This window comes from Chroicocephalus ridibundus, chromosome 5 (genome assembly GCF_963924245.1).
Source record: "Chroicocephalus ridibundus chromosome 5, bChrRid1.1, whole genome shotgun sequence".
NCBI classification, from domain to species: Eukaryota; Metazoa; Chordata; class Aves; order Charadriiformes; family Laridae; genus Chroicocephalus; species Chroicocephalus ridibundus.
Window position 1 is genome coordinate 37,048,683 of NC_086288.1, and position 13,300 is coordinate 37,061,982.

Below are 13,300 nucleotides of genomic sequence, written 5' to 3' on the forward strand. Positions count from 1 at the left end.
CAAATAAGCTTAATGAAAAAGGTTCCACAAACAAAATTGACATGCTCAATCCTAAAAGAGCAAAACTCAGCCAATTTGGATACAATAAAGGAACAGCTATTAGATAGCTCTAAACAGATTACCTACACAGTGTTAAAATTGATCTTCATTACTGTTAATAGCAAGAGCACTACTATGAGCATCTCTGCATCAAAAGAAAAAAATAAATAGATCTCTCCTGGATTGAAATCCAGGTAGCCATACAGGTACTGCACTAAAAATCACAGAACACCTGCCAAGTCACTTTTAAACCAGGTCAGTCTTTGAGCAGCTTCTTGGATTTTCCTCTTCATGTTCACTTGCATAGAAGAGGGTTAAGTCTGTTCTTTGCAAAGAGCTTTGGCATGATCTTTGATGACAAATGGCATGCTACCATATGCCAAAAAATAAGGGGAATACAGTCACCCCCAGCTTCAACTTTAACTGGAGGTGCTTTGTTCTGAGTGCCCTGAATAATTAATAACTGCTTTGGCAATCAGTCATGCATTCCTTAATGGCACCTCAGGCATCAAGTATCCCATTCACTCCTTCCCCAAGCAACAATGGACTTTATTACATCAAGTTTTCTCTGCCAAACTTGTAACTGACATAATTTAAACTAAACAAGTCACTAGGAAGACTGAAGCCCAAACACATATTATAAGAGTTATAAGGTTCCCCTCAATTGCATGTGGCTACTATATGGATTAGAGCTGTAACTGGGGGCAAGTGCACAGAAGGGGGAAAGAAATGAAATATGGATTGTTTTTGCAATAAAGTTCTAAGAGGGTTTAGGTGGTATAGCGCTGCCAAAAACATGACTTTTAATAAATGCATAGCTGAACAGTCAAAATGCAGAACAACCGCTAAGCAGCCCTTGGTGAATAAAGCAGCTCACCAGTAAGCACAGACTAAGTGGCAGGGCAGAGCATGAAAAGAGTGACTACGAATAACAGCTGTGCTGAAAGTAGCTTAATAGTTCTGAAATAACACAAACTACATTTTCTTAGTTAAGAGTAAGCTTTTTCAACACTTCCTTCCACTTTACGGTATTCCAGACAAAAATTAACTTGCAACTATGGAACAGAGGAAAGAAAAGTGGAGTTAGTCCAGAATTACGGAAAGTTCTAGATGTACCCAGGGCACACAATTAAAAATATAAGAAATTGAAATAATTGAACTGTAATTAACTAGAATCCAAAGAAAAGCTTCATGTTTTTCTTGGGGAGCACTCTGCGTGTATACAGTACGTGCACTGCTTTTATGCTGCCACACTAAACCTTTCTAAAAAATGATGTTGCATCTATTGACACTGGAACTGCTGCGAGTCCTTTAGAGTGACTAAATCTTAAAAGTAGAGTAATCAGATCAATAGTCATTCTCCCCCTACTTATTCATCATGTGAAAAGTTGGTTTGAAATATAATATACAAAGCCAAAATACATATATACGATAAATTACAGCAGATTTAAACAAAGCCATTTCTCTTGTTCTTTAAAAGACCTGAAAATGTGTCCGGTGCCCCTCTCTGTGTGTGGCCTCCAAATACAGAAACAAGCTTGCACTGTTTTATTTCAGTTTTGCTTCATTTCTCCCCAAACAATCTCTCATTGCTAGTCTACCAGGCATCTCCCCCTCCCCCTCTTGTCAAAAAATGAGGGGAAAAAAAATAAATTAACTGTTTAGGACCAATTCATTGAAGTGAATCACAAAGTGAATGGGTTTTGGTTTTGCAAGAATTATATAAAATTTACACTCATTCCTAGACCTGACATCTTTTTTGCAGGAGGTAAGGGGGGGGGGGGGGAGGGGCATAAATTTTAGTTTCTTTTGGAATGTTGGATGAGACAGCATTATAGTTTTAAAGAAAACCATGTTTTTTGGCATCAGTTTTCAGTTGTTTTAGGTACAAGAAGCAGGTCTAATCCTGAAACTCATCAATACAGATTTCATTTCCAATCTGCAGTCTGAAATGTGAAATTATATTTTGCATGGCTTATAAAAACAGAATTTTTGATGAAAACATCACAGCCCTTTTAAAGAGAGATATGGAAATTAATCCTTGCAAACCGATAAGGAGTTGTTATACTGCACATTTTGGGGCTAGTTCTGAATTCCTACAACGTGAAGGGGGCTGCTCTTGCCTGTTACATACGTGACAGGTAACACGCCTGGTTTCTAAAACAGTTTGTGTGTATACTTCTTATGCTAAATGAACTTTGCTAATGGAGAAAAAGGGGAAACTAAAAATGCATCCTACAATGTCACCTTTGTCTTTGTCTATTGAATAAGTGATGTGAATATTTTGAAGATTAAAAATTGTTTTGCAAATGTTGGTAATTTAAGTGTTATAACCAGTTTTCCCCATCGAATGTCAGTCTATTTGTACAGCATGGCACAAAGATAATTATACATATATTCTGGTATTTTCAGTTGTCTTTGTTAAATTCATTCCACAGAAATTGGAGCATACATAAGTCAGATAGAAACGTAGCAGGTAAAATGTAATACTAGAGCTGCAACAATGAAATCTGGCATCAGCCCACAGATATATCTATTTAGGGATTTTCTTTTACCATTTTCTAAAAGTAAACATACTTATTACATTCTACCCTCAGGTAAACGAAATTTTAAACCTGGCCATATTTCAAGTTGGTTTGGAGACTGATTGACATTTTATTTAATTTCAAAATGCATCATTATCAGGTCATACTATTCTGCTAACAAAAGGGTCTAACTCACAGAAGAGTCAAATGTGCAGATCAAACCTTTAATCACTTTAGAAATAGTTCTGAGTTAGGCCTAAATATTTAAAAATACTTATAGGAAAACAACAGAAAAGAGCATATATATATGTACACGCACACATGTACACTACTACACTTCACTGACATCACCAACAGTATGCTAAATATATTACACAGAAGATTATGTATTGTTCAAAAGACACACAGAATTGTTCTTTGCTTCTTCTCAGTAACTGAAGTTTTGCAAACGGGGAGAAGAGGAAAAAATGGCAAAAGCAATAAGAAAGCCAAATTCAATTTCAGTGAAGCGCATGTCAGTGCGGTTACAACATGGATTCTTTTGATCAATTTTTTATTGAGCTTGCAGATATTTTCCACCAACCAAATACCACATACCACAAGACTACTTAGGAGATTCACAAAGTGAATTATGAGGAATTTAACAAAAATACTCCATACTCTCTTTAAATATGAAATACCGATCCTAAAACAAGTCAACTCCTGTTTTGCTCCACTCTAATGTTTCAGAACATTATCTCATCCTTTAAAATCTATAAACATTGTTTTGCTATCAGAGATCTTTCATCTGGTGAAAAAAGGTAACAGAAAGCTGTTGACAGTGAAAATAGTCATATTTTATGCAATTAAACTATTGTTTAATACTTGCGATTTACAAGCCATAATCAACATTCAAAAGAAATCTAAAGTACATTTTCCAGGGAAAATGCAGTATTATGCATTGTCACGGCGTTGTCACTATAATAAAACAGTTCAGAAGCTTAAGAAATTCTCAGTTTTTCAACTAGGTATAATCATTTGGCTGTGCTTGTCAATAGCAGCTGACTTACAAAAACATTAATTTCTTCAATCTTCTTTGTAACTTCCCAATGCCCTTTAAATATCACAGAGCTGATTCTCATGCTGATTTTTCTTCTTCTCAAAGCTATAAAATTTCTTTTTTCACAGTACCGTATTAAGAATGCAAACATTTCATTGAAGTTTCCACACAAACAACTGAGCCCACAACTTCTCAGTCCAAAGCCATCCAACAAGAACCACAAGAACACTCAGTTAGTTAAAAAACAGAAACAAAATGTACAGTTCTGGAAGACAGATTGTTCATTATTATTACTATTAAAAAATAAACAGTAATTAATCCTAAGCTATTAAAAGATTCTTTCGAGCTACCACTTCAAAGATTTTTTTTTTCCTGAAACGTTCCAATCTGAAACATGTTACTTACTGGCATAAGAAGTGTATAATGGATGCAGAATCCAGGTTCGGAAGGAAAATATTCATCAGACACAAATCTTATTCTGATCTGGTTTCCTTTGGAGATTTGTCTGCTTGGCACACTACTGGAACCACACCAGCGCCCTAAAACAGTGCCATCACTAGGCTCTTCAACTTCTACAAAGTCATACCTGAACAGAAAAGAAAATCAAATATTTATTTACTGATAAAATTTCTATAAAATTCCTGATTTAAGTAATAAACTGAACTGACTCTGCAGTTTGCAATTTCTTTTTTTTTAATGCTAAAAGTACACTACCAAAGCCAGCTAGTTTAAACTTAGCTTCCAAGTTGCTACTGGCTTAAATACATAATAAAATCATGCAGTGAGGTTAAAAAAATACAAGCAGAGTTAGCATTTTGAAAAGACCCACGAGTATGGTTTTGTTTGTTCTTTTTATGGAAGACAATTACAACATGTGGGATGGGGCAGAATAAAGTCAGAGCAAAAAGACTGAAATTGCCTAAGTGTGGCACAGTAACTCATAGTGCAATACCACTAGCAGCATACTGCATGTCACCAGTGAAAGTTCAGGGGCTTTTCGGTACGTAAAACTTGCCCTCTTGTAATACCAGTGGTGAACAAGCTCCTGAAGGTCATGGTGGCCTAGGGAAACTTGGAAGCACATTGTGATTTTATGCATATCCCAATGAGACATTTGTTGAGCAAAGACCTAGACGTACTGCGTGTCAGAAAGAATCTGATATTTTGGTCATATTGACAAGAGAGATATGGGTTGGGAGCTTTAAAAGAATGAAACATATTAAGTTTGATTTATTTTCATTGGTTTTTAACAAGTGGTCTGTGTATCCCTGGGGATCTGTGAACAACTTCAAATAGGTCCATGAAAGGTAACTAAGAAACGCCAGTCAATAACGTTCAATAAGCCATCCTCACTTCCACTGGAAAATGTTTAGTGGGTTCCCGAGTCATAAAAACATTGAAAGCCACTGCTCTAGAAGGTACGCCTGGTTTCAGTGCTTTAACCTGTTTCATGTCAGTTCCCCAGCTGCCCACTGACAGAGTAAACACTGAGCGTTTCAGCTGGGTTTCCTCTGCCGCAGCCCAAAACCCTCCAAGCCCCAGCGGCAGCATGGTCCAGTGCTCGGGAAAGCAAGAGTGCACCGGTTAAAGCCCAGCAAGCATCTGAAAGTTCACAGCTGCAGCTTTCCAAGTCATCATTTTACTTTTAAACCACAACTTGTATTCTAAGCGCAAGCATAACACACCTCTCAGAAATTTTCGAGATCTCTGATATTTTTATGTTCTCTTATATGTGTAGTCATATACTAAATACGTCTCACGTAAATCTAAAGTGGTAAATAGCATTGAATCCTTTTCAAGAGTACAAACACTCTTACTTCTGATGATGGCAAATACTCATATTTTAAAAGAATCTGCGCACACACTCTATCATATATGCCAAGCAATATTTAATGTGAAAATTATTACCTCATAAACATTTTCTACTAAAGCTTTTTCTGGATTTTTTTCAGTAAAGCTAATCTTTATAATGATTCCCAGTTCCCTAGTTAGAGAACAGGCAATAAATTCTTTTTTTGCATGTTTGTGCAAGACTGACTTGCACATTTATTTTCTCCATTTAAAGGACCAGTATTTTTTCCACTTAATTAAAAACGAATGCAATGAATATGCTCATTAACTGTGTTCAAAATCCACTACTGCCATGTACCACAGTTTTAAATATTTATTGAACTTATGATACTAATTACTTTATCACCATCTTTTCTTCCCCTCAAACGCTAACTAATTTCTTAAACTGATCCACCAGTGTTTTTACTTTATGATGAAGTATACAACTTATTACAAAGGCAGTCTGTACATTAATTGTACTAAGAGTTCAGTTTTTAAGATCAGCTTATGAAGTTTCTAAAGGTAATCTTTTTTATCGTTACAAATATGAAATAATTATCTACTTTTCTGATTTGTAGAGAGTGAATAAATTAATCATTATATGTATTGACTTAAGATTAAGATGTCTGGGCGGTCAGGCGTAATATAGGCGTTAGTGCTTCTACACAACTTACAGGGTACTTTCTATTGCACCCTTTGGTCTCCTGGTATCCCTGAAGAAAAAGAGAAACTCCCATTTCACAGTTTAAACCCTAAAGTCTTAAAATAAATGCTAATTAATGCCATTAGTTGAGAGGTAAAATAGAGGGGAAAAGAGCATGCTGAAAATATGAACATTCAGCTTTCTGATATACATGACAGATCCAGATAATTCTGTTTGCTGGGATGTTTCTTTTATATTCGATTCTTTTTTCCATGGTCTTTGTAAGTGATATTTCTAAACAAGCTGCCATTCCTAATAAAAAAAATAAAAATCTAATTTTTCTGTGTGTTATCAGTGTTACCTAGACTGAGAGGTTTCTCAATCATCCTTCCCCCACTCTAATACCATTCTGGTCATCAGGAATTCACTTGTTTCCAAGTGAATCAATCTGGAAACACTCTAATCATTATATAGCACTTGCTAGTACTAAACTGCAGTGTGGACAATTAGCAATACCACTATTTAAGGGATTTAGCAAAACCTATTTTATAAGCCAATTGAACCTAAATTTCTCAAGGTAACATGGTACAGCACATACAGCACAGTTTATAATGATTACTCCCTTTCTGCAATACCTCCCCCAGGACCCATAGAGGATTTTTGTTCTTTTATGCTCAACAAACAAGTCTGGTGCTGTAGACAAAAATTTCTGTTGTCAAAAGCAAATATATGAGATATGAGTATTGACTTCTTACTGCTGAACACAGATGTAGGTGTAGCTCCCTGCACAATATAGATGTTTCACCATCAGCAAGGGGAATCTTTAGACTTTCTGTCTACATCAACAGAAAAGTCCCTCACATATTTCCTGGACATAATGACATTTTTAGCCAATAACTTTATTTCTGTCAGTTATCTAGGCTGAATGTGCCCAAAGAATCTTCTGTGAAACTAAAATTCCTTGCATTGCACATCTGGACCGAAGTCTGAACTTGCTGTGAAAAGTAACAAAACAAAGTGGCTCAGATGCTTTAGCATTTACAAGATTGTGCTACATAATTCACAAAGATAAAGAGTAATGGGGACCATAGCATAGCCATCCAAAATTATTTCTCCATGAAGACAAGCTTGTACTTGAAATGCAAGAAAACTAGGATAAATAACCAAGAACTGAGAAGCTATTTTCCGTCTACAGTGGAGTAAGACATGTTAAAATTCACATTGAACCAAACAAATAATCCTTCTTTGTGCAGTGTACAAAGGAGAAAACACAACCCTCTTTGACAACGACTAAAGAAATGGTCTGGTGCTGTATCTATGTTCAATACGTTATTCAAATATTGCTAAGTAATATTTATCACAAAGATGTAGTCCAGTCTCCTTTCCTGGTATGAAAGACATTTTGCCTTTAGTCATGGTGCCCACAATGCCTTCCCTTATACCTGTTGCAGAACATGTATTCCTCTTCCCTATGGCCTAGGTGCCTGGGACCATGGTCTGAATTAACGACCTGAGTAAAGACAATTTATTGGAAAAGAACAAGGAAGCGATATAAGTGACTCTAAACTTCAACACCTTTCCAACCAGGAAATGTATTTTCCAAGGGAGTAAGTTTTCCTCTCCTTTCTATATTTTTTCTGTGGTTTACACTGTCATTTGCTAAACATATTCTGACAGGCTGTTTACCTTGGCTTGCAGTTTTGTGACCTTTTTGTGGCTTCCCTCTGCCTTTGGAATTCCACAAATATATCAATGAATGTAAGAAGCAGAAACCCATGAGGTAAAACACTTTATCATATCAGCCATGTTGGATCTCTCCATCTCTATAGAGATGTGTGCTAGACAAAAATCTAGCACACCCAGTAAAACAGCTTGTGAAAGGTGAAATATATTTTTCCTTTCCCCTTGGATAAGAATCTGTTTAAATTTATTTTATTTTTAATGAAGAAATAGGAAGTTGACAAGAATCCCAGTCTTTTTTTTTGATAGTGTCCTATGGTAATATTTCTGTTCCAACTTGTTTTAAAGCACATGGAATTCCGAGGTTTTTCTGGTGCCAGCGCAGCACCTCAAAATACCTACCTCAGCTGCAGCCCAAAAGCATTCAAGGACCACTGGCAGTTCACCAGACAAACTGTTATTGAATAGAACTTAGATGGTTTATATTTGGACAGCTTCAATTTTGGAGACATTGGAAATTACTAAAAACTGTCATCATGAAAATATCATTTTGATCCTTTTCTAAAGCAAAAGGAAAGTAAGGCCAAATGTTTAGCTTGAAGATATTTTTTTTCAGAACTTGTCTGTCTCGCTTGCAATAAATTTGGGAGACCTCCTCCAGTCAACCCAGCTCTCCACTAATGCTCGGATGGGCAGATTCACATTTACCTGAGTAGAAATTGGAGCCTGACAGAGGCACTTAAATCCACCGTATCTGGTGGCATACCCAAGCTGTTTAACCAGCCTTGTTATTCTCCACAGGTCAACACACTGTGCAGTCTCCAGCAACAACGCATGGCAGGACAAGGAGAATGCAAAGCTTATGACAAAGGGCAGGGGGGAAACGGGAGGAACACAAGAAGGAAGAAGAGAGAACGGCATGCTGGAGTAGAGAAAAAAAAAGTAGATTTCAGGCAAACTACAAAACCTATAGATGTAGCAACAGTTATAAAAAGAAAAGCATACTGCACCATTCATTCACTAAGCGGAGAACTTTCTTCTTTTCTATTACCAATACTGCCCCTCTCACAGAGAATAAAGTAAGTTTTCCTCAAAGACCAAGACACAGAGATACAACACGCATCATGTGTTATGAAATTCAAAATGACACAAAAATTAAACAATTGGTAATAATGAAACTGCAGGTAGTTGTACACTATTTTTCAGTCTGTGTAAGAGGAAATCTTACTGTTGGTATTTTATTTTTTTATTTTCCCTCCAACATGGCCAGGCCAGGTAGAACAACCAACTGCCACCCAAGTTTGCAAGCTTCAGAACAGCTGTTTAATTAATTTATTTGCTTTCCAAAGGCATTAATTTACTTCACATTGGTTTGCGTTTGTTGCCAGTCAAAAAAATCTACGGAAACCTCAGCCAGAAAAATACTGGCCTATTCAGTGCCATCCTCCATTCAGTCCAGTAAATACAAAAGTTCCTGAAATCTCAAATCACTAGCAGTGCATATCAGTAAAAGTTAGCTATTAATAACTCCACTTGCCAGATAGGCAGCGGAGAAAAAACTCACATGATACAGAAAGTAAAATTCCTGGAGGAAGGGAGAAGGCACCTTGGCTGCAATGGTGACCCTGTGGCAGATCCAGCAAACACTCCATGCAGGGTAAAAGTTCAGTAAAAATGATTCTGCTCAACATTATCAGAAACATTTAACTGCGGCTACTTTGAGTGACAGAAAAGACAGAATGCTGGTAGAAAGTTGTTTTTAGAAGACTACCTGATATAAAGTTTTAAATATTTAAAATATTCTCTCTGGATTTTGTCTTTCCAAAAGGAAGTTCTGAAAAAAGTTACCCAGAATCATTTGATTTCAGTTCCCGAGGCTCACAGTATAGGCAATGCACTCCTGGTATTCATCCGCTTTAGGAGGACTTGGCAGTGCCTTCCACTATAAGAGGAAGCTCCTTTGGATATCATTACAGATTGTTCAACAATTGAAAGAGAGTTATGTTCTACAGTGTCTGTCATACTTGATGTTTTAATGTAAAAAAAAAAAAAAAAAGAGGTGATAGAACAGCAATGATTTGAAATGAAATAAATTTCCATAGTAATACCTGTATCTGCTGATCCTACACATAACCGTGTTTTAACAGTCACTGGAAAGAAACAGCATATCCAGATATAATCCAAATAAATAACTGATGAGGTCAGGTTTCTTGTACTCAGAAAATGATGTTTAATTATACACAAACATCACTTCCAGCAACAGACATCGCTTCCAGCCAATACTGCAAATGAGCATAAAAAACGCAAGTATCCTGCCATGTCTACATTTTCCATGAAATAAAGATACTCAAGGTATAAACAGAGAACATTTCTAACTGCCATTCACCAAATATGGGTGGTAGTTTCTGCGCCAACCTACTTTGAATACATCTATTTTAGAATATGCAGTACTGTACATTAAGAACTGCCTTATGGAAACACAGATTCATTCACAAATGTTAGATGGTTGCCATGGTTCTCTCTATTTAATCTTTCCTCATAGTGATTAGTAACAGCCTGAGGCTTCTAACACAACCGCACAACTTTCTCTGTATTTCTACCTTGTTATTTAGGATACATTAAAAAAAAAGTTTAATCCTTAGATTTCGATTTTCTTCCCCTTCATTCACTGCCAGACACTTTGGTCGTAAACACACATTTATAATACTGCAAGTGAAAGGGAAAAACAAAACAGAGTTCAAAGCTCCAAATTCTACTTTTCAAACATTGGAACACTTTTCATGAAAAGAAAAGGATGCGCTGGTTGTTTGGTTTGGAGAAATTAACTGCTGCATTACCACTCTCCAGTCTACCAGAAAACATATTACCATTTTCTGTGCGTCTGCTGAATACTTGAGGCACCATGTGAGGCTGAGACACATACATTTTAAGTAGTAGCTTTTGTCGCCTGGTGAACTAGAATCAAGGCACCTAATGGAAAAACAACTCCAAAGAAATGCAGCTCCTTTATATCAAAGGCTTGTTTTAGTGCCAACTGATAAACTGAGTATTGCTGAAAACATATCTTTTCCCTGATGACTTGTAAATTGGCACACAAACACCTCTAGGAAATAAATCATCATGACTGGTACCTAGGTGCACCGGTAAATACTTAAGGATCTCCATCTCAAGCACATGAATATCCCGTAGTGTCTGAAGGTAACTTCTGCCTTGTGGGGAGGATGTACATTAGCTTTTCCACAAGAATGAGAAATTGTAAACTAGATACACTGGTAAATTTATTTCAGGCTCTAAACCAAAACAACTCTATATTCAGACAGCAACGCTGTAATTATTTAAGCTTGTGTTAAACTACTGATACAGATAAAGCATGTAAATAAGTATTTTAAGAAGAATAGAGCAACCACAGAATTCAGTCTTAGATAGCCTGTGCTATGAACTAACTTATACTGGTATAACTTCTATTGATACGTTATTTCAAGCGCTTGAATAAGAATCTTGTTGAAAGAGACACTATAATCCTGCTGATCTAAAGTGGAGGTAAGAAGGAAAGAAGATGGTTTCCCAAGCTCCTACTTTTAAAAGGCTGATCGCCAAATTACTCAGAAGCCACCTATACTTATGTTCTTTGTATCAAAGAATGGCAGGTATTCCTAATGCCAGTCAGGATAAGAAACGTGTTTAGGTCTCCTGAAATACGGATTAAGTTTGCCTAAAAAGGGCACGTTATAAGTAGAACAGAGATACAAAACAGAAAAGTGCACGAAATTTCATATTGACAGTACCATTACTACATCAAAGTGGAAAATGAATATGGTAAAATTGGAGAGCTTGGAAAAAAACCATACCAACACATGTGAATCGGCTTGCAAATGATGCCTTAGTCCATTTACTTACGTGGGCCATTCTTAAAATCCAAAGGAAGAAGTTCCATGGGGAGTAAGTCACCATGAGTTTCCATCACTCTGGGTTACTATGCTACCCTTACCTTTTTCCTATTTGACTACAGACTCTCCTGTAGCCATATAAAACACACTAAGTTTTTACTTTTTTTTTTTTTTTTTTTTTTGAGATTTTCCACGAAACCAAGAAGTCACTTGGGAAGGTTATTTTTCAAGGACTAGAAAATGGATAACATGTACATGAAATATTTTCTTGTACTGTTTCACCTTCAATCTGTCTGCTTTCTGCTACTGACTTCATGTGCAGACCAGAGAAGTTTTTAGTATCCTGCACAAGTTATGAATTGAAATCATAATGCATGTAACAAAAATGGTAATAAGACAGAGTATACTTATTGTACTGCACACTAGTGTTCCTATTCTTCCCCCTCCATGCCCCCAGAGGAATACCTGTACAATAATTATTTTTATTACTATTATTATTACTACTATGTACTCATGGTACAACACCACATGGAAATGGCCATTAGAATTCAGGGTCCTACTGGACTGGACACTATACCCTCCAAAGCACATTTCCCCTTATAAAGAGGCAGCCCATTGCCTCCGGACAGTGTACCAGCTCAGTATGTATCCTACAGCATACAGTACTACGCTCTCCAGATTTTGGAGAATGAAATGCCTTACCAACTTTTTCCCAGTACTTCTCTGTAAACTCTGGTATATTTTTATCTTGGGAATTACAGCGATCATAATAAATCACATGTTCCTACTCTACAGATCAATATTTTGTGCAAAACCAAAAACTTTAGGGGAGCTCAGCATTCACATCAACAGCCAAGGTTGTAAAGCATTCTTTCTAATTTGCTATAAAATTTCTACCTCTACTCACCCTGTTCACAGTGGTCAGTGCATCTGTTTCAGCTTCTGCTAATCCATAATTATGCTTTTACCATTGTTTTTCAAGCAGCATTTTAAATATTTATTCTAGGATCTCAAATCGTAATTTTTTCTTTATGCACAATCCTTATATCCTGGACTGTATCTATGGCTCCAGTCAGCAACGTGAAAACTACCGGCTAAGCAATTTCCCAACAATATTCAAAAGCATATTTTGGAAGAAAACAACAAAAAAATTCCTAAAGGGCATTTTTAGCATGTGAAGATTCACCCAGGGCGGTGCAAGCAGCACCCTTTCCCCTCAAGCATCCTCTGATGGTACAGCAGCATTACGCAACTGGTCAAGTTTCCTCTCTTTTCATTCCCTCCTGCCTACCTCAGTGGAGGCTGGGGCTCTATCTATGTTTATTTAAACGAAAAGGCTTTTATTTCTCTAGTTCAGCAATACAATAACATATGGTCTCTTGGCTGCTACACCAGCACACAGGATTTACCAATCCAGGACAGACCATTTGTCATGAAGTCCAATATCCTGCTTCAGGACAGGCTAGTAATTGCTACTGGAACAGAAAGTGAAAAATCCCTATAACATAACTGAGCAGTCGCATAACACTGCATGAGGCAGAAAAAACGCGTTCCCAACCCTAGCACGAGATCAGTTTTCACCTAAAAAGTGAAAGGAGTTTCCTCTCACTTCAGTTTACCTAGTTATAAGTTAATGGTCATAAAATCATGCAGACCT

At 36.7% G+C, this 13,300-nt stretch overlaps 1 protein-coding gene across 2 annotated transcripts in view; it reads right to left on the minus strand.

The window, feature by feature from the left end:
- The window catches only part of PDGFC (platelet derived growth factor C), a 134,411-nt gene that overhangs the window by 32,921 nt on the left and 88,190 nt on the right, over positions 1-13,300 (minus strand). For both annotated transcript variants that reach the window (XM_063337036.1, XM_063337035.1), the window contains one exon: positions 4,009-4,189. In XM_063337036.1, the coding sequence (XP_063193106.1) occupies positions 4,009-4,189 (181 nt within the window). The remainder of the gene's footprint in view (positions 1-4,008; positions 4,190-13,300) is intronic.